General features: G+C 46.9%; 1 protein-coding gene across 4 annotated transcripts in view; it reads right to left on the bottom strand.

Moving 5' to 3' along the window:
- Positions 1–23,485, bottom strand: part of Zfat (zinc finger and AT-hook domain containing) — a 206,253-nt gene that overhangs the window by 37,392 nt on the left and 145,376 nt on the right. For all 4 annotated transcript variants that reach the window (XM_026407368.2, XM_077800861.1, XM_026407367.2 and 1 more), the window contains one exon: positions 8,502–8,640. In XM_026407368.2, the coding sequence (XP_026263153.2) occupies positions 8,502–8,640 (139 nt within the window). The remainder of the gene's footprint in view (positions 1–8,501; positions 8,641–23,485) is intronic.

The following is a 23,485-nucleotide window of genomic DNA, read 5'->3' as shown; positions in this document are numbered from 1 at the left end:
CTCAAATCCTTTTTCCAAGAGTCCCCCAACTCTCCTCTGTTTTGTCCCTTTGCTCTGACTTCATCTTTCTCCTCAGCCAGGAAGTATGCTCAGTCTTATGGGGAGAGGAGTTGGACCAAAAAGCCCGCTCTGCTGCCGAGGTGCAGCCTGCTGCAGAGCCAGTGTCTTAGTCAGCTTTTTCTCTGCTGTGACTAAAAGACCTCACAGGGCCGACTTTAGAGGAGGAAAGTTTATTCTGGAGCTCAAGTTCAGAGGTCTCAGTCCATAAACAACGACTCTGCTGCTCTGGGCAGAGTGAGGCTGACATCATGGCAGATGGGTGTGGTGAAGGAAACCAGCTCAGGACATGGCACCAGGAGCAGAGAGAGACAGACTTCTCCTCTCACGAAGGATAAAATACAGACCCCAAAGGCATGCCCCCAGTGACCCACCTCATCCAGTCGCACTGCACCAGCCTACAGTTCCCAGCAGTGAATCCCTATCGGGGGATCCGGGCTCTGATTCAGCTAGACTCGCATAACCCATCATTTCACTCTGAACTTTCTTGCACTGTCTCACACAGGAGCTTCGGGGGGACACCTAGATCTGAAGCATCATAGGGGGATGTTATGAAGAGTCTCCATCTCCAAGGAAGGGCATCATGGCTTCTTCTGAGATGGAAAACAGGGAGAGAGGCTGAGGAGGAGGGCTACTTTTCACGACTCATTCACCGAATCCTTTAAATTGTATTCCATGAGAGAATAAAAACCCTATCCAAAAGAATTACTGAGTATAAATCTAAACCAGGAAATGATACGAAGCCATCACTTCCCTTCCCCTCCAATAGCAAGGCCAGTGGTTCTTGTCCAGAGTGATTCCCTCCTAGAAGGGACTTTTGGTAATTTCTGGAGAAATGTCCACTGTTACACAACCAGGGGGTGCTGCTGGTATCTGATAGGCTCAACATCCTACAATATACAGGACAGTACTAAAACTGAGAATGATCTCCCCTAAACATCTGGCTGCTGAGGTTGCCATAGCAAGCAGGTCCCTGTACCCACCCTCCTGCTGTGCCTATGACCAGAGCCCCAGCTCCCTCACTGGTCACTCCCGTGAGCACTGTGTTTTACTCCCAGCACCACCACCAACAGCGGTGACACATACCACCCGCTTCTCGGACACCTTGCACAGTTGGGCTTGCTTCCCAAGAGCCCACCAATGGCCAGGATTTCCTATTCCACACAGAGACTCAGGATGGCAAGGTAACATTTCTGAGGTCATACTGCAAAAATCAAGAACTGGACCTAAGTCTGTCTAACTCCAGGACTCACATCCTGAACCCCAGGCTGTGCTGGGCCAGTGTGACTGCATTACATGACAATGCTGACCACACCTGCCAACCAAAACAACTTCTTTTGAACCGCTGTGAGCCCTCATTCTCCTCCAGGCACCTTCCTGATGCAAACTCCTGTACTGCTTCTTCAGCCTGGTTGAAGTCCTAAAGCCTTAACTCCCGATGGACATGAAAGGAAGTCAGAAAGTATCCCCTTTTCCCAACACCTTTGTGACCTGAATGGATCACCAAGATGCTTATGTCTAGGCAGCAAAAGAGCCGGGCTGAGCACTGAGTGTGTCCTCACAGTGAGGCTGTCTGGACAAATTATATAAGAAACAGATAAGCTCATGGGGATATAGCACACTTTCTCCTCCCATTTTTGGCACTGGGGACTAAACCCAGGGGTCCTACATCCTCAGCTACATCCTCAGCACTTTATTTTCTAATTTTTAATTCTGAGATTAGGGTTCCATTACACAGGCCTAGAACTTGAAATCCTCCTGCCTCAGCTTGCCAAGTCACTGGGACCATGAATGTGCACCACCACCCACAGCACACCACACAATTTAGTCATCTTCCAGGGGCACTTATAATGTGTTGTCCCCCAGTTCCTTGTCAGTGGAATGGATTCAGGCACTGGCCTATACCGGGTTCCTCATCTGAGACGGTGGGTGGTCCCACGGTCATCTGCATAACTGCAAGTGAACCCAGAGGCCAGGAGTGTGTCCTTCCCACACTCATTGCTTTGCTATCCCTGACCTAGGGATGTGCAAAAGAGCAAAGCAGGTACACAGAGACCAGAGGGCAGCATGGGGTGGCTTCTACCATCACAAAAAGCCCACGGCAGAAAGTGAATTCTTAACTTCCAGAATGTTCTACAGAAAGGCAGCTCAATGGATTTGCTTATTTTCTGAACTGCAACAACACACTGTACTCTTTTTTTGACAAGATCAAATGTCAAATGAGCTTGTTCTTTCTTGACCAGAAGATAATCAAACTTAGTTTATAATCTCCATTGTTATCACCTATTAATCACTTATAATGACATCTCTTCCTAAAAATCATCTTTGAAGAACCTCCAAGGTGCAAGGACCTCCACTGCCGCCTTTGGCTAGACTTACCTGGCGTCTCGGAAGACCTAATGAGCAGCCATGGCCAAGAGCAAATACCTAGGGTTAAATGCGGGCTTCAAAATAAAATTAAAGATTCCTTCTAGGGTACTCTTTAATGGAAACTAATTTACGGAGAAAAACATCCTCATATTATGTTTAAGTTAAACTTAATATGATAATGCCCCCACACTAATTAAAACTTCAACCTTTGCCATAGTGACTTTAATTAAAGAAAAACAAATGAAAATTCGTAATCTAGACTGAAGGTATAACTATGCTAGTTAATTGACACCAAAGCTGGAAGAAATTAATTTCTATTTCAATTTGTTAAATCCTTAACAATGCTCAGTAAAGGTCAGCAGAAGACGTGGTGGATTGACTCGCAGCATTGACATTAAGAGCACACCATAAGAACTGCAACCCCCGAATCACAATTTCCTCACATGAATGACCAACAAGGCAAAAGCACAGAATTTCAGGAGGAATTTAAGTCCAGGCCTGGCTTTCTTGGCCCTTTGTGAAATGTAATAATTCCAGAGGAGTTTCAGACATTAAAATAGTTGCATTCCTTTGTAGAGGTTAATATTATGGGAAATTCAACTTCATATTCAATAATATAAGTCTCAGAATGGCATGGAGCAATGGGCAGGTGGACAGAAGACCTGCATCTAGCACAGCTCATGTGACCCAGGTGACTTCCTTCAACCCTGGGGTCTGAGTGTTCTCCTCCAAGAGGGTGAAAACACTCAAGCTCATTCCTTAAAGAAGGCACAGCAGGCAGCAGGCAGCACACTGGCACCCTTGGAGCCTGTGAACATGCTGCCTCACATGGCAAAGGGGCCACGCAAATGTGATTCAGTGACGCACCCTGAGGACCTCAAGCTTTCCTACTGAAAGCACAAGGATCGTTACAACAGAAGGCAGAAGAGAAGGCCATGGTGATGCCACATGAGAAAGACTCCCTGGGCATTCGTGGCTGTGAGGATGGAGGAGGGGGCCCAAGTCAAGGAACGTGGCCCCCTCTAGAAGCTAGAAAGGGCGAGAAAACAGCTTTCTAGAGTCCAGAGAAGGAATACAGGCTTGTTGGCACCCTGACTTTAGTTTGGAAGACTCACTGCATATTTTGGCTTTCAGAACTGCAAAATAAAATATCTGTGCTGTTTTATGTCATTTGTTACAGCAGCCATAGGAAACTAATACAGATGTTAAAGGATCATCGGAGCAAAAGCAGATTAACTATCAAAGGAAACTGGATAGAGAAAACTAGTTCAGAGATGTGGTCTTTGTTGACATCCTCACCTCCTGTCATCTCTGAACTTGGTACCTGCCCTACAGTCCAGCCAGAATCCCAGTTCAGAATGAGAAAACGTGCCAGGGGTAGGAATTAAGAGGAAATCACCTGCAAGCACCACACAGGGGTCCCCAGTGACATAAAATACTGCTAGACCACATCTGCCACGGGACTTGGTGACATCTGAATCCTGTATGAGACCTCAGCCCCATCTTTCCAGGATAAGAGGAAAAGTACAGCAGAGGAAAAGCAACATGTATTGTCCAAGGCCAGCCCATGATGCCAACCCCGGTGAGGAAGACCTGGTAAACAGGGCCTTCCCCATGCCCTCCGCCCACACTCCTCAAAATCTTGGGATCTGAGACCCTCTGGGTAACCAGGGGGAAGGGCTAGAAAGAGAGACAGGACCCACGATCATCCTTGGGTCAAATTAGCACCCAGTCTAGGTACAAAGACACAGAAAGTAAGCAGCAGCCCTGTGTGACCCTTTAGTCACTGACACGTGGTCCAGCAGCAGGTGCGACCCAGCGCACCCTAGAATAGGACTGAGCCTTTTCCTCCGCCTCCGTCTTCTGCTCACCTCTCCAACAAGCACAGACTTACAGATTTCTCACGAGGTGTGCGTGGCAAGCACAGTGCTAGCCAAGAACACTAGGTGTGGCTTGGCTACTTCCTTACTTCGTGGCCTGCAGTCAGCCTTTGCCCTCTCTCCATTTCCTCATTTAAAACAGGAATGCCCGTGCCAACCTCACAAGGTCACTACACAGGATTAATTAGCAGATATGATAATGACAACAGCAAAGTACAACATCACATTACTGGAAGCATCTACCAATAATGTGTTGAATCTGGGCCCTAATAAATATAATTTTAAAATAACAGTGTCTGAAGGTCTAATTCATGAGTTTTTAGTTTTTAGATATGCTGTTTTCCTGAACCTGGTGTGAAAAATAAGATACGCAGATATATTCCAGGTTCACATGTACATGTCTTTATATTCTTCTCATTTAATAGTTCAAAATAATATAAAATTTTCAACTAAGCCTTCTCCTTGACACGCCTCATCTCTTTGCTGCTTCTATCTCAATTACATACCCTCACCTCAATGCCTCTGCAACTGGGGACCCAGAGAAGCCACAGCCACTTGAGAGAGAAGCAGCTGACGTTCCTCCTGTCTGCATCCTGGGCACAGCAGAAGCAGGATGTGCTTTCTGCTATACCATCAGAACCCGAAGCCTCAAAAGGAACTGCCTCATGCCCCATGCCCAACCTAGGCAGCAACAACACAAATACTACCATAGGATCGCCTCGTTTGACAACAGATTCCAGTGGCTAGCATAGTTCTGGACACACTTTAGGAGTTTCAGAAATATGTGCCCAAAGAAATACATGGATAAACATAACAGCAAATGTGAGCCATTATCGAGCGTTGACTACATGCTGGACCCGGCCTGGAAACCTTAGCGAATGAGATCAAATCCTTGCAACTACTGTTGAGGTAAATATTAGCTTTCCTCGGCAGAAGAGGGCAGAAGGTGAGTACCTGTCCAAGTGCCTCGTGAGCAGAGACCCCTCCAGGTCTGAGTCCTTCCCCTGGGCTCATTCCATAATCTAGAGGGACTTGAGAGTGTTCTTTGGCCTCTGGCTCCACCTTCATCCCGCCATGTGCACTGGAGGGAGCTGAAGCCTCCTAAAGCACCTCACTCTTCTTGCTGCCTGTGATTCACAGACCAGCTCCTGAGCAGCTTAATGAGTCATGTTTCAAGGAGGGGAAGGGCAGGACTATTGAAGCAACACAGAAGGAAGTGTGCGTCTCTGTGGGAGAGAGCCTCAGATCCATCTTGATGAACAAGTGAGGGCTGAGAGGAATCCGCTCTCAAAATACCAGACGCACATCTAGCAGAAGCTGAGTAACACCCTGACTTAGTACTTAGGACAGGACTACTGACCAAAAAGTACCAGAGTTCTGAGGAGAAGCCCAGCTGACAGGGACTTGGCAATGTCACCCCTGTTCCCTCAGGATCCAAGGAATCCTAGAGCTGCCTCAAAACAGCTCAAAAGCCAAATGCACACACACTTCCCCAACTTCCAAGCTGGAGCTTAGCACTGGCCTCTGGGAGTATTTACGCCGCCACAGTGACTGACCAACACTACACACCAGGCCTTCCCTCCCCTCCCTGGGAGACGTCTACCAGCACACGCTGGTGGGTGCCCGGGCAGCACCATTCCCGGCGAGAGTGCACTGAAACCCACCCAAGCTCTGTGGACGACTGAGGTCGCTTCTCAGAAACTTACACAGAACAGAAACGTCTATTCTGGGAAGAACTCAGATCCTTTTTCCTACTTTCATAAAAGCATGGTGTGCTGGCACCCTTCCCAGAATCCCTGTGGTGTGGAGGGCAGGACAGCCTTCTCTGGCAATCAGTGGCTCTGCACATGTCACAGTGTGACACCATTTATACACTGGTGGCAGAAAAGGAATCCATGCAGTTAGTTTAAGTAGTCTCTAACTTCATTTTGTGAGAAGATTTTATTATACTATTCTAAGATATCTTCCTTTGTATCTATCTATTTTAAAGAAACTACAAAGCCTCATAAAGATGTTTTTGGGGAGTGGGCATAACAAGACATAACCAAGTGGAGATGGGGAGAATTACTTGAAATTAATCAAAAAGGGATGAAAAATTCTGATAGTACCAAACAATTTTGTATTTCCAAACAATCGAATCCAGTTTCACACTCTCCCTCCATTCTTTTTCCCTCTTCCTGATAAAAGAACAGCGTGAGCTTTGTGCTTCTTAGATGGCTAAAGCGTGTTTACACTTCATCAGCTGATTTCAGAGATTGCTCTCTAGCTGAAGCGTAATGGCAGAGTCAGGAGAAATTGGGTGTCTCCTCCAACATACCCCAGGAAGATGTGGGGGAAGGAGATGTTCATGAAAGAAAACAAACATTAAATATAAAACCCAGACCTGCCTGGAAATGCCAACTGATTACAGAGAATCTTAGTAACAGAAATTTTAGGGCATGAAAGAGTTCAGCCTCAGCACATGTTTTACAAGGCAGTGATGAAAGTTTGGAAGCACAGAGCAATGACAGTTTCATCAATCAGATCCACATGTTGTCCCACCCGCCACAACAAAGGTCTATTTCCTGTCAATCCAATCCACGAGTGTGAAGGATAAAAACAAAGGTCTAGCCCTCCATTCCAGACATTTACAGTGACTCTAAGCCAGTCCATCTTCCCCTCCATGATTCCTGGACATGAGAATGGTCCTCAAAAGTAATGTTATGGGGGGGGGGGAAGCTTAGCGGGGGGCACTTGCCCCACATGTGCCACATCCTAGGTTAGATTCCTAGCATCTCCAAGGCCCTGAAAAATAGCAGTGGCTCCACAGTCCCAGGTATCTTCAGGGAAAAACAAAAACAAAAACACAAAGCTAAGAATGAAACCATATCGCACACCAATGCTTGAGTGTTCTTCCACGGGGATTCCTCCATATTGCCACAAATGGCTGCTCCAAGATCCTGTCTATAGAGGAATGGCCTGCGAACAGGAGGTGGGTAACTGGCCGAGGCGGCTCAGCCAAAGAAGAATCAGATTTGAGCCAGGGCCTCCGCATTTCTCCATAAAACTGCCACTGCAGAAAACAAAGGCACATGTGGTTTGTCACCCCGATGGATGGCTCTGCAACCATCCTGAGATCTCTAAGCTGCTCATCTATTTCCGAACACCAGCTCTGTCACTGCTAGTGCTGAAAGATGCTGGCAATTCACTTGTTTCACATTAAGAAGAATCTTGTGGCTGTTACAGCAGGCAGAGCTGCACACCGACTCACAAAGCTGTGCATGCCCAGCTGCAGCAGGGCCCATAGTTCCCATCGCTGTTCACCAGGGACAGATTTCTAAAACTGTCCTCAGCTTCAGATCATCACAAGACTTGGGAAAGAGCAGCAACTGGTTCAAAGAATGCTGCCATCATTTTAGCTGAATCACTGAAGTGCAGATATAAATGTGACAACATTTCTCCATGTAGTAACAGCAAATGAGCCTACACCTCCTAAGTGAGAATACAAGATTATTTATTTAAAAATGCAACAAAACACCAAAAAAATCGTCAAACTTTTCAATACTATTAAAAGTTTTCTTCAATTTTTATTAGTTTAAATGTTCTAAAATGTTTTTCCTTATCCAGTATTTTTAGATAATGCAAAAAAGTTCATCTCTAAATAATACAATAGCAATAGTTATAACTGCAAAAAGAAAATAAAAAATCTAGGAACCCCACAATGTTCAGTAACAGAAGAACCGTTACTACAAAATCCCTGGCATTCAATGTTGTATTGCAAAAAGCCCTTAAAAGTTACAGTCAGGAAGACAGTATATCAAAGGGAAAAAAATCGTCCCATCAATCAATGTTGAGTTAAAAAAAAATCATGAACTTTCCTCTCTGCAAACTCCATGTCTAGATGGCGTAGAGGGAAACCATGACAGCTCAACACTGCTGGGGGTTGGGGCAGTGTGTGGGTAAATTTTTCCTGCTGTCAGTTTAGATCGTCATTAAGGCTATTCTATCCCTACCAGGCAACAGTTGTTTCCTCATTGTTAAATAACAACTATTAGATAACAACTGTTATTTAACAATGAGGAAGAAGACAGAACAAGAACGATGAAGGAGAGACCAAGCTCGCATTCATGGACCAGACTGAACCGCAGGTGCCCACTGCTCTTCTGGGGTCTGGGTCTGGGAGGACCTGAGTCCCGGGGCTGGCCCTTGGCCTACCTTGCTGGATGAGTGCTTCTGCTGCCAGCTCCCCGCTGCCCGCATTGGCGTACTCTTCGTTGGGGTGCTTCCTGTTGTAGTGCCGCTTCAGCGAACCAGAGATGTTGCAGGAGTAATGGCAGTGAGCACAGCGGAAAGGCTGCAGAAAGGGGGTGCAGAAAAGTGAGCCTCAAGGGAAGCAGAAGGAGCACAGCTTCCCCAGTGACATCTCCCTTTGCCCATCTGGTAAGCATCTGGCACCCAAACCCTGTGATAAACCCTGGGGAAAGAGCTGATCCCAGGAATGCCAAGTCCTGCCTCTGTGGGAACCACCAGGCAACCAGGATGAAGTGCTCCCAGGATGGAGTCGTCTTTCCTAAAGCAGTGTGCTCTCCTTACTTCATTTCCTTTCCTTTTTGGTCTACCCAGAATCTACAGTTTTTGTTTAAGAAGAAAAAAAGCAACTGATCATTCTTTTAAGTGAATGTCATTAAAAGCAGATTTCATTACAATTAATTTCCTGATATCTGTGCTTCTTCAGCTAAACGACTTCCTCTGTCCGTGGTATTTACCTGCAAGAATCTGTGTATGCAGTAGTACTCACTGGGTAATTCCATCTGGTAAAACCTACTTCCAACCCCAACCTGGGTGAGATGAGGTACTTTCAGGATAAGGATGCACATGAATCCACAGCCTTGTCTGCCCTCCTGCTCACTGTTTTTAGGGAATCATGAAGAGAGGAGGTGAACTCGAGTAGCCAGTGTGACTCTAGAACACTCAGGCCTCTTGGGAGCCCAAGGATGTGGCCATGAACTCAGTGGTGGATCAGCATCTGATCACTATGGCATCCCGTGCTCTACCCGTGGTCAAGAGGGTACCAAAGTGTCCTCCTGAGCCATGTGCTGTGCTGTTCTGATAACTGCTATAGGAATCCTCATTTTTGCATTGCAGGCACCAGGAATGGCAGCCACCCTGCCCAGCAGGATTGAAAGAGTACAGGGCAGCCAACTATGGCCCCAACACTAGGGGGTTCAACCAGACCATTGAGCACATGGAACCTTGGACAAGTCATAGAGCCTTTCTGAGCACTGGTCTTCTCATCAGGGAAATGTGGGTGGTGACAGCTCCTTGTGCAGCTGTGGTGAGGACTCAATGTTACTGTAAGCGGACATCTAAGATGCCACGTCAACTTTTTTTTTTTTTTTTTTTTTTTTTTTGCTATTTTATCAGAACTCTTGAGCATCTGGGAGCTAACATACCACTGAGTCTTTTAAGACTACGTTAAATCCCTGACCATCTGACTCATGGACATTTTTGCCACTCCTACCCCGAATGGGGAGTACATGGAGCAGGGGATACCCTTTCTCCCCTGGGGCTCTCAGCAGCCTCTCTCAATGGTTTCTTCCTCTCAAGTCCACAAATGTGCTGAGTCTTCCCATTGAGAGACAGGCCAAGGAGAAAGGTGGGGTGAGGAACATGAAAGGAGAGCCTTCCGAAGTCTCCACCCTCTTTCCACCCCACCCACCCTCTGCCTCCTGAAGAGCAGCTTCCACCCAGGCCCCAGGTTCTCCTGGGCAAGCAGCTCCTGAAGTTCCTGTCAGACGTCACGGCCCCTCATCACCACAGCTGGCTGCCCCTCCCAGTGCAACACAGGGCACCGCAGTGGCCAGGTTCCCCAGCTGCCCTCTGCGTGTTCTGGGTTTACTGACAAGATTTGCTTCCCAGGCCTGATGGCGAAGGCTGGCCCTCTCCAAGGTGCTGTCCTTGGGCCGCTCTCGTTGCTCTGCCCTGGGTCCCAGCATGGTTTCTGTGTTGCTGAATGTTGAACCTGCATGTCCAGGGTGACGTTCCTGAACTCGAGCAGCCAGTGTCTCTCTAGAACTGCAGACAGGAGTGTTCAACTGCTTTCCAGGCCTCTCTAGAGGGATGTTTTGTAGGCCCCTCAAATAAACAGTTTGAGGACTCCCTCTACAAAACCAGCTAATCATATAAAGACAGAAGCCTGACAGTGGCCTGAGTCTTTCCTTCCTTCTGCACTCAGCCATTTTGAAACTTCCAGTCTTCTGGGAACCTCTCCAGACTCTACCCTTCCCCTCTGTCCTTTCACCAAAGGACAGAGAAGGTGTGACTATAAAGTTAACAAGTCACCCCGAACAAGGGTCCTTCTCCAAGAGAAATACACAAAGTGGTTAATCCAGTGGCCCTTCTTGGTTTGAGATGTCCCCAGGGAATGCGTGACATCAAGGCCAAACTCAGGACGGGGGTTGTTTTGTGCAGTTCTGCTTTCTTTCAGTACTTCATGTAAGAGAATGCTGTTGGTTTGGCTCACAAGAGTTTGTTAAATATAAGGACCTGGCACAAAGGCAAAATTACTCAGGCTTTCTCATCTATCAACTGAGTAGAGAACAAAAGGTCTAAAATTCCAATATATGATTAGTGCAAAGTTAAAATAAAAGCTCAACCATTTTCAAGTGCTTTCATCTCTAAATAAGCAAGTATTATGAAGTTATTATTTTTGGAATGTTAGCATTTACACAGAAATCAAAAAGAAAAAAACCTGAAAATGGTACACTGCCAACCCAGGCAGTCAGGGAGCAACAGGAGCAGGAAGAGAGGGGGCATCAGAATAAGAACAGAATAAGAACAAGAGCAGGTCCCGTGAACCTAACTTCAGACCCACAGCCAATTTCCCCTTTCCTGTAGCAAAGCAAACTCAGGAGAGTCTCAACCCCTTATTCAGCTCCCTGGCAGAATCATGAATGAGGAGACTAGGTAGACCGGGATCTGAGGAACCACTCTCTGAGCAGCTGGTGTCTACCTTCATGTTGGTAGGGACCCTCAGTGAGGCCAATCCTCCCTCCTAGAGGACCCTCTCTAGCATCCTGGGGTCTGTGTCTGCTCAGCTTTGCTTTGACACCAGGTCTCAGCAGCCTCATAGCCTTTTGCCACGCACAGCACAGGGGTTAGCAAGACGCCATGCTATCCCTTCCCTGGGGCTGCTTCTGCTCCCTCGCACCCCTCACAATCCTCCCGGGAAGTCGACCACTGCTGCCTGCTACTGTGGGTCCTCTCTCCTCACTTACTGTGCTACCTGAGAGGCAGCTGGGCCTCTCCAGCAGAGCAAGTTCTGTCCCGAGTGGCAGGCATGGAGCTCCACTGGGCTGCTGCTGGGGAAGAGGCAGACAGCAGGGGCAGAAAGCCTGAGTGCATACTGATGCTGTGAGCCCTGAGACGCCATCTCCGAAGCATCTATCTGGCGGCCCCTATAGCAGGACAGGCATGGCTCTCTGACCTGGAGGCCCTGCGGTGAGTGAGGCGGATTTGTGACTCTCTGAATATATACAAGTTTTTGGACTTTAATGTCAACACCAAAGATTAAATGCTATCTAGGCAAACTAAATCATGAGACTGGGTTTCTAAGTCAGATACTCATGAATAGCAAATGACACTAGGTCTCAAAAGGGAAGTTATTTATTCAGAGCTTTCAGGCCAGAATCCAGGCAAGAATTAGGAGGAAGATATAAACAGGCTGCACCAGCCTAGTTCATCTGGAATAAAACATCCAAGTTCTTCTTGTGGTCCAAAGACAGTGAATCAAACAAGACAGGGGGCCCATTGTTGTGACTAGAAACTCAGTGCTATGCTGGAGTTATGGCCAGAGTAACAAGACCTAACAATCCTTATGATTACTATGCAATATTTGCTGAGAACTCAGATAGCACAGGGTGTTTTTCATGGATCCATTAATGAATATCTCAATAACCTTACATTGTATATAAAATTATTATTCTCATTTTACAGATAAGGAAACTGAGGCACAAGTTCCATAGTCCCCTAGCCAGACCATTGGTCTGTATAGGTTTTGGGGCCCCAAGTACAGCCAACAATAAAGGAGTTCTTTGATTTCCCATTGGCCATGATTTCCTGAGTACATCGTTCCCCAAACCCCCCTGGGAGGGGCCTGGATTGGTATCCTGGATCTCCCAGATATAAGGCAGCGCAGCTCTAACCATCAACTCTAAGAAATGAGGAGCACTGTGTGTTGGGAGAGCTGTGGGCAGCACCAGAGCTGCTTTAAGGCAGGGATGGGAAGTAGAGGGAGAAAGGCAGCTACCAGCCAGGTCCTTGGACACTGGGTGCTGGGGTGGGAAGTGATGTCAGGCCCTGGCAGGAGAACGACATGGCCAACTTTCCATTCAGCAATGTCAGTCTGGAAACCACAGGAAAGAAAGACTTGAAAGAAACAAACTGTGCAGTTTTTCAGGGGTTGAGACAAGATATACCAAGGAAGAGGGCATTTAAGGCAGATGAGGAAGGACAATCAGCCAGACCTAATGTTTGGCATGATGTGTGGAAGAAGGAGGACTCCCTCACTTCACACTTGGATGACAGAGAGGGGAAAATGCCACAGTCTAGAAATTCTGCAGATCAGGGAGGCAGGGGTTCCTAGAGCTCTGGATGTCCATGAGGCTGGGGCCAGAGAGTAGATGGAGACATGAGTCCAAAACTCAGAGGAAAGCTCCAGGCCACAGATGCAGCTCTGAGCACAGGCAACTGGCAGACGCCTTCCAGAAGAAGGCACCACAGTAGGAGAATGCTCAGAGTGAGATGAGACAGCCCTGGGACAGCATCCTGGAATACAGGAGAGGACCAATGAAGAGGGAAAGGAAGGGGGACATGAGAGGACAAAGGCAGATAGAAACAGAGAGGTCTAAGAGTCACGAGGTCTACACAGTGCTGGCTTCGGGGAGGCAGAGACAACATAGTCAAGTGCATAAGGAAACCCAATCAGAAAAAGCCTCACCAGTGTCCACTGGTCCTGGTGGTGAGGGGTCATCAGGGTTCAGTAGCACATGAAAAGAAAAGCAGAGTCACAGAGAGAAGACAGGGCAGAAGTGGGCTTTGGGTCACGGGCCTGTATTCAAAATGCAGCACAAAAAGACCACGGCGGGGGTTGAAAGAAAAAGTACAACTGAATTTGTGAGGTTGACGCTCTGTAGGTTCCTGGACTTACGTCAAAAAGCAGAGAACTATGTATGATTAAAGTGATGATCATCAATTAGCATGATTTTAAAAGGAAGGTAAATGCACTTCTTCACAATTTGAGAACGTATTGTTCTAGTTCTTCAAACAGAAAGAAAAGAAGCAGAAGAGGACTGGAAATCCTATTTCACCAGCAAAACTGGGTTCTCACTTCTAACCCAGTGAGATTAGAAGACACCTAACCACATGAAAAGGAGGCTGTTCCCACTTTCTGCTCATCAAGGAAGGGACTCAGGAAAGTTTTAAGGGAGACGAGAGGCTGGTGACCAGGTCATGTTTGAGGCTGTGACACTGACAAGCAGCTATGCGCCAAAGCACAAGGATGAGTCTGGGTAAAAGGTGAGGCTGCTTCCTAGTGGGGCTGGGAGGGCGAGCCTGGGCAGGCACAGGCAGGACTCAGTGGCTTTCCTCAGCTGCGCACAGCCAGACCGACTCAGAGCCGGCCAGGGAGGCTGCTGAGTAACGGTGGGACCACTGACAAATGGCAGGAGAGGAAAAGGAATCGGCTTCAGAACACTCTCTTGAAGGCAGGGAGGAAGGATGGCAGGAGGGGCTGATACGTGACCCCAAAACTTCTCTCTAGAAACTCCAAAAGGCCCTCAGTCAAAGCTGAAGCAACCAGTCTCCAAATGCTGAGGCTGAGTGAGCACCATGGGATGGGAGAGCGGGGACCAGGACAGCAGCAGGCCTGCCTGCCCGTGGCCACAAAGCCTCCCTGTGTATGAGGAGGCCAAGGCTGCCTAGATGCCACCACCTATAAGCCACATAACATCAGGCATTTCCCCAAAAACCCTGGTGTGTGTTTCCTCCTCTGAGATCAGGGGTCAGAAAATACTGATGGCACACAATTATTGCACGGGGCGAGAGAGCAGTGTGTAGCAGTCTCTTCTTTCCCTCCTGCTCCCCCACTCCTCTCCTCCTCATCTGGGATGGTATACTCTGAGGACTCATGGCTTCCCAACATCTTTCCCCACTGAATTCTCTTGTAGAAAACCACCAGGGCGACCTCCCTACACCCAGGCTCCCGGAGGCACGCACTCCTCTGCGGGACTCCTGCTCCACAGGTCAGAGCCCATGGTGGCCCAGCTCCACCTGTCCAGGGGGCCACCCCACGACACTCCCTGCCTCTTTCGACTGACGTACTTCCCTGGTGTTTATCACCTTCTGACACAACACACAGCTGGCGGTAATTCTGATTTGTCCTCCTCATGAGCGTCGAGCTCAGGGAGGCTGTTTCTCTTGATTGTTTCTAGCCTGCTCTGATCTCTGGGTCCTTCAGCACCTTGGACGGTGCCTGCAGGTGGGGGTTCAGGACTGATGGAAAGGGAGTGACTCTGAACATGCCTCGGGACGGGACGAGGTCTGCGCAGTGATGACCAGGAGCTGCCCGGGTTTCCCTAGGCACTGTGGGGGTGGGAAGGGGGAAAATAGAAAACACACCAAAAGGCGAGCAGCAGGCACAACTAGGGCTATGCCTATTTTTTTGTTCTTCATAACTGCCATGCTTTCCAGGCTTTCTACAACAGAAGCACTTAAGTAACTAGAATCATCTAAATAGTAAGTTAAACATGTCTTAAAAAATTAGACCCAGGCCCTGAGCTGGACTTCCACCTGAGAGCATGGCATAAGAGAGAAGAGTCTGGCACGGCTCCCACTGAGTCAGGGAGGCCTTGGTGAGATTCTGTGGCACAGGGCCCTGGCCCCGCTGAGCATGCCCCCTACGATGGGGCAACAAGAGCTCAGCCTGGGCTCCAGCCACCTCACTGGTCCTCTACAGCAGCCTCCAGAGAATTGTCTCTTACAGTGTAAATCAGGCCATGTCACATCCGGCTCCAGCCACCTCTGAGGGCGCTCAAGGAGAAAGCCCACCCACCTCGCCAAGGCCTAGGGCCTGCCTGCTTGGCTCCCGCCACCTCTCTGATCACATCCCTCTTCACAGTCACCCTATTCCCTGGTTCCAGCCACACTGGATCCTTCCTCACTCTTACTTCGCCTAGAACATGTCACCAGCAGTGTGACTGTGTCCGGGGACAAGTCAAGTCTTCCACTGCCCATCACACCCCAGTCCCCTCCCTGTCATTCTCTCCACAAGCACCTGGGCCAGTCCCCTGCTCAGAGCCTCCACAGTCTGTCCACAGCCCATAGAGACAAGGGGCATGTAAGATGCAGACCTCTCTCCGCCCACCCTGGGCCTGCAAGGTGCCCAGCAGAAGCTGTGCATTCAGGTGTGGGCAGCAGGAGCCCAGGCAATCTTCATCACCCTCCCTGTGCACTCAGCCAGGTGCATGCTGGGTACTGCATGGAAGCCCACTCCACTCTACTCCACTCCGCCAGCTCTGACTCAAGTTTTTAAGCTGTTCCTTTCCAAATACTCCTTACCTCACCCTTCGCTACTTGGCTAAGCTCTAGGGCTCAGGTGGCGATTTCGGTTCCCTGAAGGTGTCTCAAAGAATAGCATGCAGAAATCCACTTCTGACCTCGGGTTAGGCTCTGTGTCTCTTTCTCTAAATATTCTCAAGAAAGAATACATTAGCCAAGCACAGTAGTCATACCTATAACCCCAGCTACTTGGGAGACTGAAGCAAGAGAACTGCAAAGTTTAAGGTCAGCCTCAGTAACTTAATGAGACCCTGTCTCAAAAAATAACAGGACCAGGGGTAGAGCTCAGTGATAGAGCAAGAATGAGGCCTTGGGTTCTACCACAGTGCTAAAAAGAAAAAAGAAAAAGAATGAGTCTAACACTACAGGACATCAAAATAAAAAAGACATATGGTTATCTTCGTGAAAAACCAGCAAATGTTTCTGAAATAACAAGAATCCCATGCTGACCTGCTCATTCCAGGCAGAGCATTATGCCCTAGATCCCCCCAGGGATGCATCCTGGGGTCAGAATGTCTGCCTATCTAGGCCTCTTTTTACATTCTGAAAGAAGACAACACCATTCTGCTTCACAGATCTGAGCCGATGAGTTTAACATTTTCTTTACACCTAAGTCCCTAAAACTGATAGTCCTAGAGTGGACAAGCTCTCCAGACATGCTCCCCTTCACTCCTCAAAAGTCTTGGCTCATATCCCATTCTCCCTCACAACTCCCCATCTGGCCCCCACATCTAGGGAACCTGGCACCAAGCCTGCTGCTGAGCAACTTTACCTGCATGCTCAGCGTCCCAGCCTTGCAGCCCTTTTGAGAGCGAAGTCCACTCAGAACTCACTCACCTATGCCTCCCGGGAGCCAGAGCAGGGCCTAGCATAGGTGGACACCCAGTGGATAGAGCCATGTGTTAAATGGAAAACAGAAATCACCTGCCTCTTTCTGTTAAAAACTCACGTGAGGTTAGTTCAGCAAACCCTCCTGACAACAATAACAAACCTCCCTAAGAATCTGAATCTGATGTTTTTTTTTAAAAAAAGACATTATATTTAAGAACTTTAAGACATTATAAAGAGACCAAAAGTCACAGAATGAGAGATTATATTTCCAACATACAACCAAAATTCAACCCACAGTGCAAATATATAAAGAATTCCTAAAGATAAATGAGAAGGGGCTGGGGTTATGGCTCAGCAATAGAGAGCGTGCAAAGCCCTGGGTTCGATCCTCAGCACCACATAAAAATATATAAATAAATTAAATAAAGGTATTGTGACCAACTACAACTACAGAAAATAAATATTCTTAAAAATGAGAAAACAACAAAATCACCCAATAGAAAAGTGGGGAAATAATTAATCAGACATTTTACTCCCAAAGAAACAAGAAAGAAAAGGAGGAAAGAAGGGAATTTCAAGGTCAAGAAATATGTGAACGGGTTCAACCTCACTAGCAATCCTGACAAAGACACCACACAGAGAGGCTGGCATGCCCCCCAGGCCAGGCACCAAGGCAGGGACCAAAGGGCTCCTGTGTGCTGCTGCTGCAGGGGGCTATGGCCGTGGTCTAGAGAAGCTGGCAGCATACATGTCCACAGCAGCAGAGCTCACGGCAGCACCAAGACAAAAACCCCATCATCCATCTGCAACGGAATGGATAAGAATGTCACGCTGGTTCATGCAGCAGAGGACTATTACACAAAATAAAATGCTGTACTGCAAAGAAATGAAAAGAGTCAGAGCCATGTTCAAGGACACTGTTCAGTCTTACAACACAGGCTGAGTAAAGAAGCATACTCAAAACAAATACACATGACAAAAATACAACGCATATATAAATCCATACAGACAATTAAGATGTGCAAAAGCACACACCAGATTACTCTGTTTAGAGATGCACACAAGGATTGTAAACTCTAAAGAAAATAAAAAAGCAGTTCTCAGTGAAGTCAGGATAGTGCTCCCTTCTGGGACAGAGAAGTGGTGGGCTCAGAAAGGCCCTGCAGAAGGACATATGATGATTGGCATGGCCCATTCTGGGCAGTGGCTACACAACTGTTCATTTAAGAATTATTCTTCTTTCCACGCATTTACTATATGCACTATTCTGGATATACTTTCTATTTCACGATAAGTTTAAAAAAAAAAAAGCAGGAAAAGAAAGCAGACGACTAAGTGGGGAAACAGGACACAGACCCACTCCCTGACAAGGCTTTTAGGAGGAGTGCAGGTAATTTACGTGAAAGACCTGGAACAACACAGAGAACCCCAGGGTAGTCACCTTCAGGTACTAACGATGACACCGCTGGCCATGCAAAGTGATTTTAGGTTTATTTTTTTTCACTGTACAATAAAAATTTGCACTGGTACTATAAATGTGCTCTAGCATATCCACCATAACCCAAAGTGTCTAAAAAGGAGACTGCAGCAGGAGTGACAGGCCTGCAGAAAATATTAACTATAACTCTAGCACTGCCGAACCTAAATCAAGCTCCACGGGTGGAGCGACGGTCTTGGATTATGCAAGCATTTCCCTGAGGCTTCAGTGAAAGGACACGTATAAGATTTACAGCAGTGCTTCTGCAGCTGAGAAAACTCGACAGGAAGATAGAGGTTTTTCATTAATGTCTGAGGTAGCCATCAATCCAGTAAAATGCAAGCTAGCACCAAGTCACCTGAGAGGTGCAGCTGAGCTAAGAGGAGGTGGGGAAGGATCCCAAATTCTTGAGAACTTTGAATTCAGGGTTCATCTCTCTCCCAGACTTAATTTAGTTACTACTGAGACTGAGGAAGCAATTTCATCTAATCAGAGTCTGGAAAGAAGAGGATGAAGTGACAACTTCTTCAAGGGGAGGTCTTACCTGGATTTTATTTCTGGAACAGGGCAATCAGAACAGATGTTTCTGCAATATGTTCCCTACCATTTGCCATGGAGAGATCTATGGTCAGCGTCATTTCTCATTGATGGGTAGAGATATCACCAATTGCATAAATGAGTAACAGTGTCAAGAGAGCAGCCTGCACAAAGAGGTCCATCAAATTATTAACCACTGGCAGCTTGGACATGGAAACTCAGTGCAAACACCAAGGCAGAGAACTCACAATACTCCTTTTCACCTGAAAGGAGTTTTAAGAATTCCCATGTTTATTCCTGCCACTGCTGAGAGAGAGCAGATCAAGGGGCAACCGAGTTCACTGCGGATAACAAGAGTGGTCACGGTCTCTCCTGCACGCCTCAGTTCTGCATGGAAAAGAAGAGTTACTATTTTACATTTTGCAAATGAGACCCTGGGAGGTGGAGCTGAAGGCACTGCAGTCACTCAGAAGCCAAACTAGGGTTTGGACTAAGGTCTGCCTGACCTCAAAGTTCAGGCCACTTTTCTGGGCCACTGGTGTCCCCATTGCCAAGGCCACTGCAAACAAACATTGCTTAGCAACCATCACTCCTGCTGATGGACTCCTGGGTGGTTCCTGCCACTCTCCCTGTTATACCATACTTGAAGCTCTGCAGATGACTTCAGGCTTCAAATCAGAGCATCAACCATTTCGCAGTAGTCTTTCCAGCACCTAAGGTTCTGGAAGAACCACGTACTGACCATTTCTTCCTCTGCCCTGCTGCTCCCACCTTGGGGACTTGCTCTCTACAACCTCTGTCTGGCCTGCCCATGAAAACCTGCTGTCTATCACCACCTCCAAACCTGCAGGTCAAACAGGGTTAACACTGCTGTAAAACTGAAGATCGATCATGACTGCATTTCCATAGATTTCCAAAGAACACACCAGAAAAGGATTACATACACACCCTTTTACAGGAATTTCCACTGAGATTCCTTGAACATAATACAATAATGAAACAAGGCTTACTGTGCCCAAAACAAGAAAACAATATTCTTATAGATATTAAACCTGCTCTTTGCCAAGAGGCAGCTCCTGATGGGATGCGCCATCATCTGTTGGCAACAGGGACGGACTGGCTCACAGCATTTGATGAATGTAAAGAATCCAGTGAACCTGGGACCCTGCTGGTTCCCTCAGAACAGAGCATCTCACATCTACAGCACTTATGCGTGCTCCATCTCAGCTTGACCACCACACCCTTCACTACTGCAAGAGAGCTCAAGGCCACATGGTGAACTGAGAATGGAGTGGAGATCCCAGCACAGCCACATAATGGATAATCTTTTGAACCCCGAGTCCTTGGGCTCTGCACCCTTGAAGAAGATATGAGATGAATCTGTGGCACTAATGTTCTGTGTAATCTATTTGTTTACTCATTCATTCCCTCAATAAATATTTATTAAGTGCTGCCTAGGTGCTGAGAGAAGAACAAAAACTAAAACACAGAATTTCCATTCTTGCACCATGAACAAGTAAGCGGATGTCCTTAAGCATATAAAAATAAAGTTCTAGGGTGAAGACCTGAAAGTGGTCCCATCTGGGAACAGAGCACACAGAGGAGATCAGACACAAACTGAGTCAGGAGGGTGCGGTGCAGGCCACACAGAGTCTACACTTGGCGTGTGGAGACTGAGGCTGAGTGAGCCATAGGCAGGCAGGCAAGCTGGCAGGGGTTTGTAGCCTTCTGTAAGACGTATGCTCTGAGTGCCACCAGAAGCCACCCAGGTTCATTTTACTATTTTCTCTGTTTTGGGATTTCCTGCTAACCAGTATTTTCCTGTTTCACAGACCTAAACACTGGAGGCACTTGGGTTAAAAATGAGGGTAAGTTCTCTGGTCATATAAACTTAGAGCCAATATTCACTGTGTCCCTTCTGCACCCCACTTACCAACATCCCACAGAATCTGTGTTCTAGGGAACACCCTCTGGAGAACTGTGGTTCAAGTGTTCTAGTGGGAGCCTGTCTAGTCTCTCCCAGGTGACGGTGCTTCCTGGGGACAGGTGTCGTGTCTTAAACCTCTGCTGGGTGGACCACTGTGGCCAATGGAGGATTTGCAAAGCACAACATGCAAAAACAAAACCCCTAATTGACTGACTGTGGGATTAACCTTGCTACTCAATGGTAATGTACCTAAGAGAATCTTCTTTTCCACTCAGAGAAACTTCATTGCACTGAATCTTAGAACCTTCAGGTTCTAAGATTATGGCTCAGTCAAGTCTGTGACCTTCTTAGAATGTTCTAGATGACAATGTGGGCTGAGACTGAAATATTTCACAGACATTCAGTGGACATCCTCAGTGTCTGCTCTCATCCTCCTTAGAGGCATTTTGGCAGAGCCATGTGCAGGCTCAAATAGCAAAAGACACTGGTCACCAGGCCAGTCTCCAAAGATTGCATCTGCTCCCCTGAACTGGCAGGTGAGCCAGCCAAAAAAAATAAAAATATACACATTCACAAGAACAAGGACCAAGATGGCAAATGATAAGATGCACAGTGGTACTCTTAAGGGAAGTTCCCCAAATGCATCTGCAAGTGGAATCCTTCCTCACCTCCTCCTCTGCCTGAGCTCAGTAGGAAATCAGACCTGCAAACACAAAGAGGGGTGGGGCAAGGGGCACATGGCTGACCCTGATGTGACAGGAACACAGAGAGCCTCATGATGCACTGACAGTCACAGCAGAGAGAAGAAGACAGAGACACAAGCAAAGAGATGTGAAAAGACCACACCACAAAGAGCACCAGGAGGGCAGCAGTTTCCTGGAGCCGGTGTTCCTGATGGTAAGCCTCTAAAGGTGTTTGAACTGAGTTCCAAAGTAAGGATGATGTTTACAGGGTCCCCATGTGAATGAGAAGATCATCCCCTTCTCCTTGTCCAATGGCCACATACAGTTCAGGCAGAGTTTTGTATGCCACACTTGTCTGTAACCTGAGCCCTCCTGAAATCTGAGTGGCTCAAGGTCAAGTTCCCTCGGCCAGGGAACAAAAGTCTCATGACTTTTTCCCTTTCTTTTTCCCCCCATCTCTTTAGGATTTTCAAACTTGAGAGCCCTAATCCTAACCCTAACCCTAACCCTAACCCCTAACCCCTAACCCTAACCCTAACCCTAACCCTAACTGAGCTCCATTCAGGGTAAATGACAACAGAAACAAAACCAAAACTGGAGCAAAGATCCAGACAGAAAAAGCCAGGTATTAAAATAAGGCCAGAAACAAATTAAACAATTTAAAAGAATAAATGTTTTAAACCATGGGGCACCACAAGTTCAAAGATGGCTTGCATTGAGGCAATTATCTCATCACAATAAATAACAGTAAATCAATCCACACTAATTGCTTTTCATGCAAGAGCTTAGAAGACTCTTTAGCATTCTCTGATTATTGATTTTTTTGGTAATCACCTCTGCTGTCAAAAATGTAATATTTCCAGAGAATATACTGCACACTCTTAGATAGACAAGATTTTAATTTAACGTGAAACTATCTGATTTTCATCTTTTCCAAAGATGCTTTAAAAATCTAAAGCACATGGAGCTGAAGATGAAACCAAGGTTTTTAGCAGAGACTTTTCAGTTGAAAGCAATTTTAAAAATGGCCCCTCCTAACTGCCCCCACCTCCCACCATCCTTCTTCCTCCTACACACATGCCACAATCAAAGGAAACAAGAGAAACATGTGCAATCTCCAATTCTTCACTGTCCTGAAAATTCAGAACTGAAAAGCAAAACAAACACCACCAATAAAACCCCACACTTTCCATCTTAGCCTTTGCCCCTGGGTTCAGTGATTTTCCCTGAACTTGGAAAATACTCTGGCTGCTAACTTCACACTCAGTCAGCATTCTGCTTAAAGATTTTGCTTGAGTTTTGACAGCTACACATATAACTGCAGGCTTATATAACCAAGACGGTAATGGGGGAAAAAAGGAAAAAGGGGTAAAAATGTCCCTCTGCTTTGCTTGAAAGTGAGAAACCCTAGACTAATGGATAGAGAGAAACTGTCAATAAAGACACAAGGTCAAAATCCCTGTGCAACCATTTGACAACTGTGTGACTCTTGAGCATATTACTTAACTAGATTCTGGGCCTCAGTTTGCTTCTTCATAAAATGTGATATTAATGCCTACTGTGTAGGGGCTTTCAGGATAAAAAAAATGCACATAAAACACCTGCTGTATTATCAGGCATGTGGCTGTTGTAAAAGGTCCGTCCATCTTCCTTATTCTGACACTAGACACTGAAACATTCTGCCTTGTGGTAGAACTTTTGCATGGAAAGATAAAACCATCTCCTGGGTAACAGAAATTGTAATATAAATAAAATCACAATGCCATAAGCAGAGCAGATGACACAGCACTTTGAGAACTGGGACTTTCAGGTTGTGAATCTGAATTGCTTACCAGTGTGTGCCTTCCAAACATTCTGCTTATTTGAGATCATCTGTCACTCAGTTGCTCTCCTTAGAATGAAAACCTCAAGTAAATTGCTCATGCAGCCACAACCTTGACTGACCTCATCCAAACACCACCTCTGTGTGATTTAGCATCTAAGCCCCCTCATGCACTGTGTGTGCTCACATGCCCACAACTTTTGTATGTGTAACTCATTTTGGCTTCACACAAGCACATTAGGAAGGTCTTTGTGATCCATTCCATTATATCAGGAAGGCAACAAGAGGTAGATGACAGTCAACACA

This window comes from Urocitellus parryii, chromosome 7 (genome assembly GCF_045843805.1).
Source record: "Urocitellus parryii isolate mUroPar1 chromosome 7, mUroPar1.hap1, whole genome shotgun sequence".
Classification (NCBI taxonomy): domain Eukaryota; kingdom Metazoa; phylum Chordata; class Mammalia; order Rodentia; family Sciuridae; genus Urocitellus; species Urocitellus parryii.
Note: the sequence above shows the minus strand (reverse complement) of the source record. Positions and strands in the feature narration are given on the sequence as shown.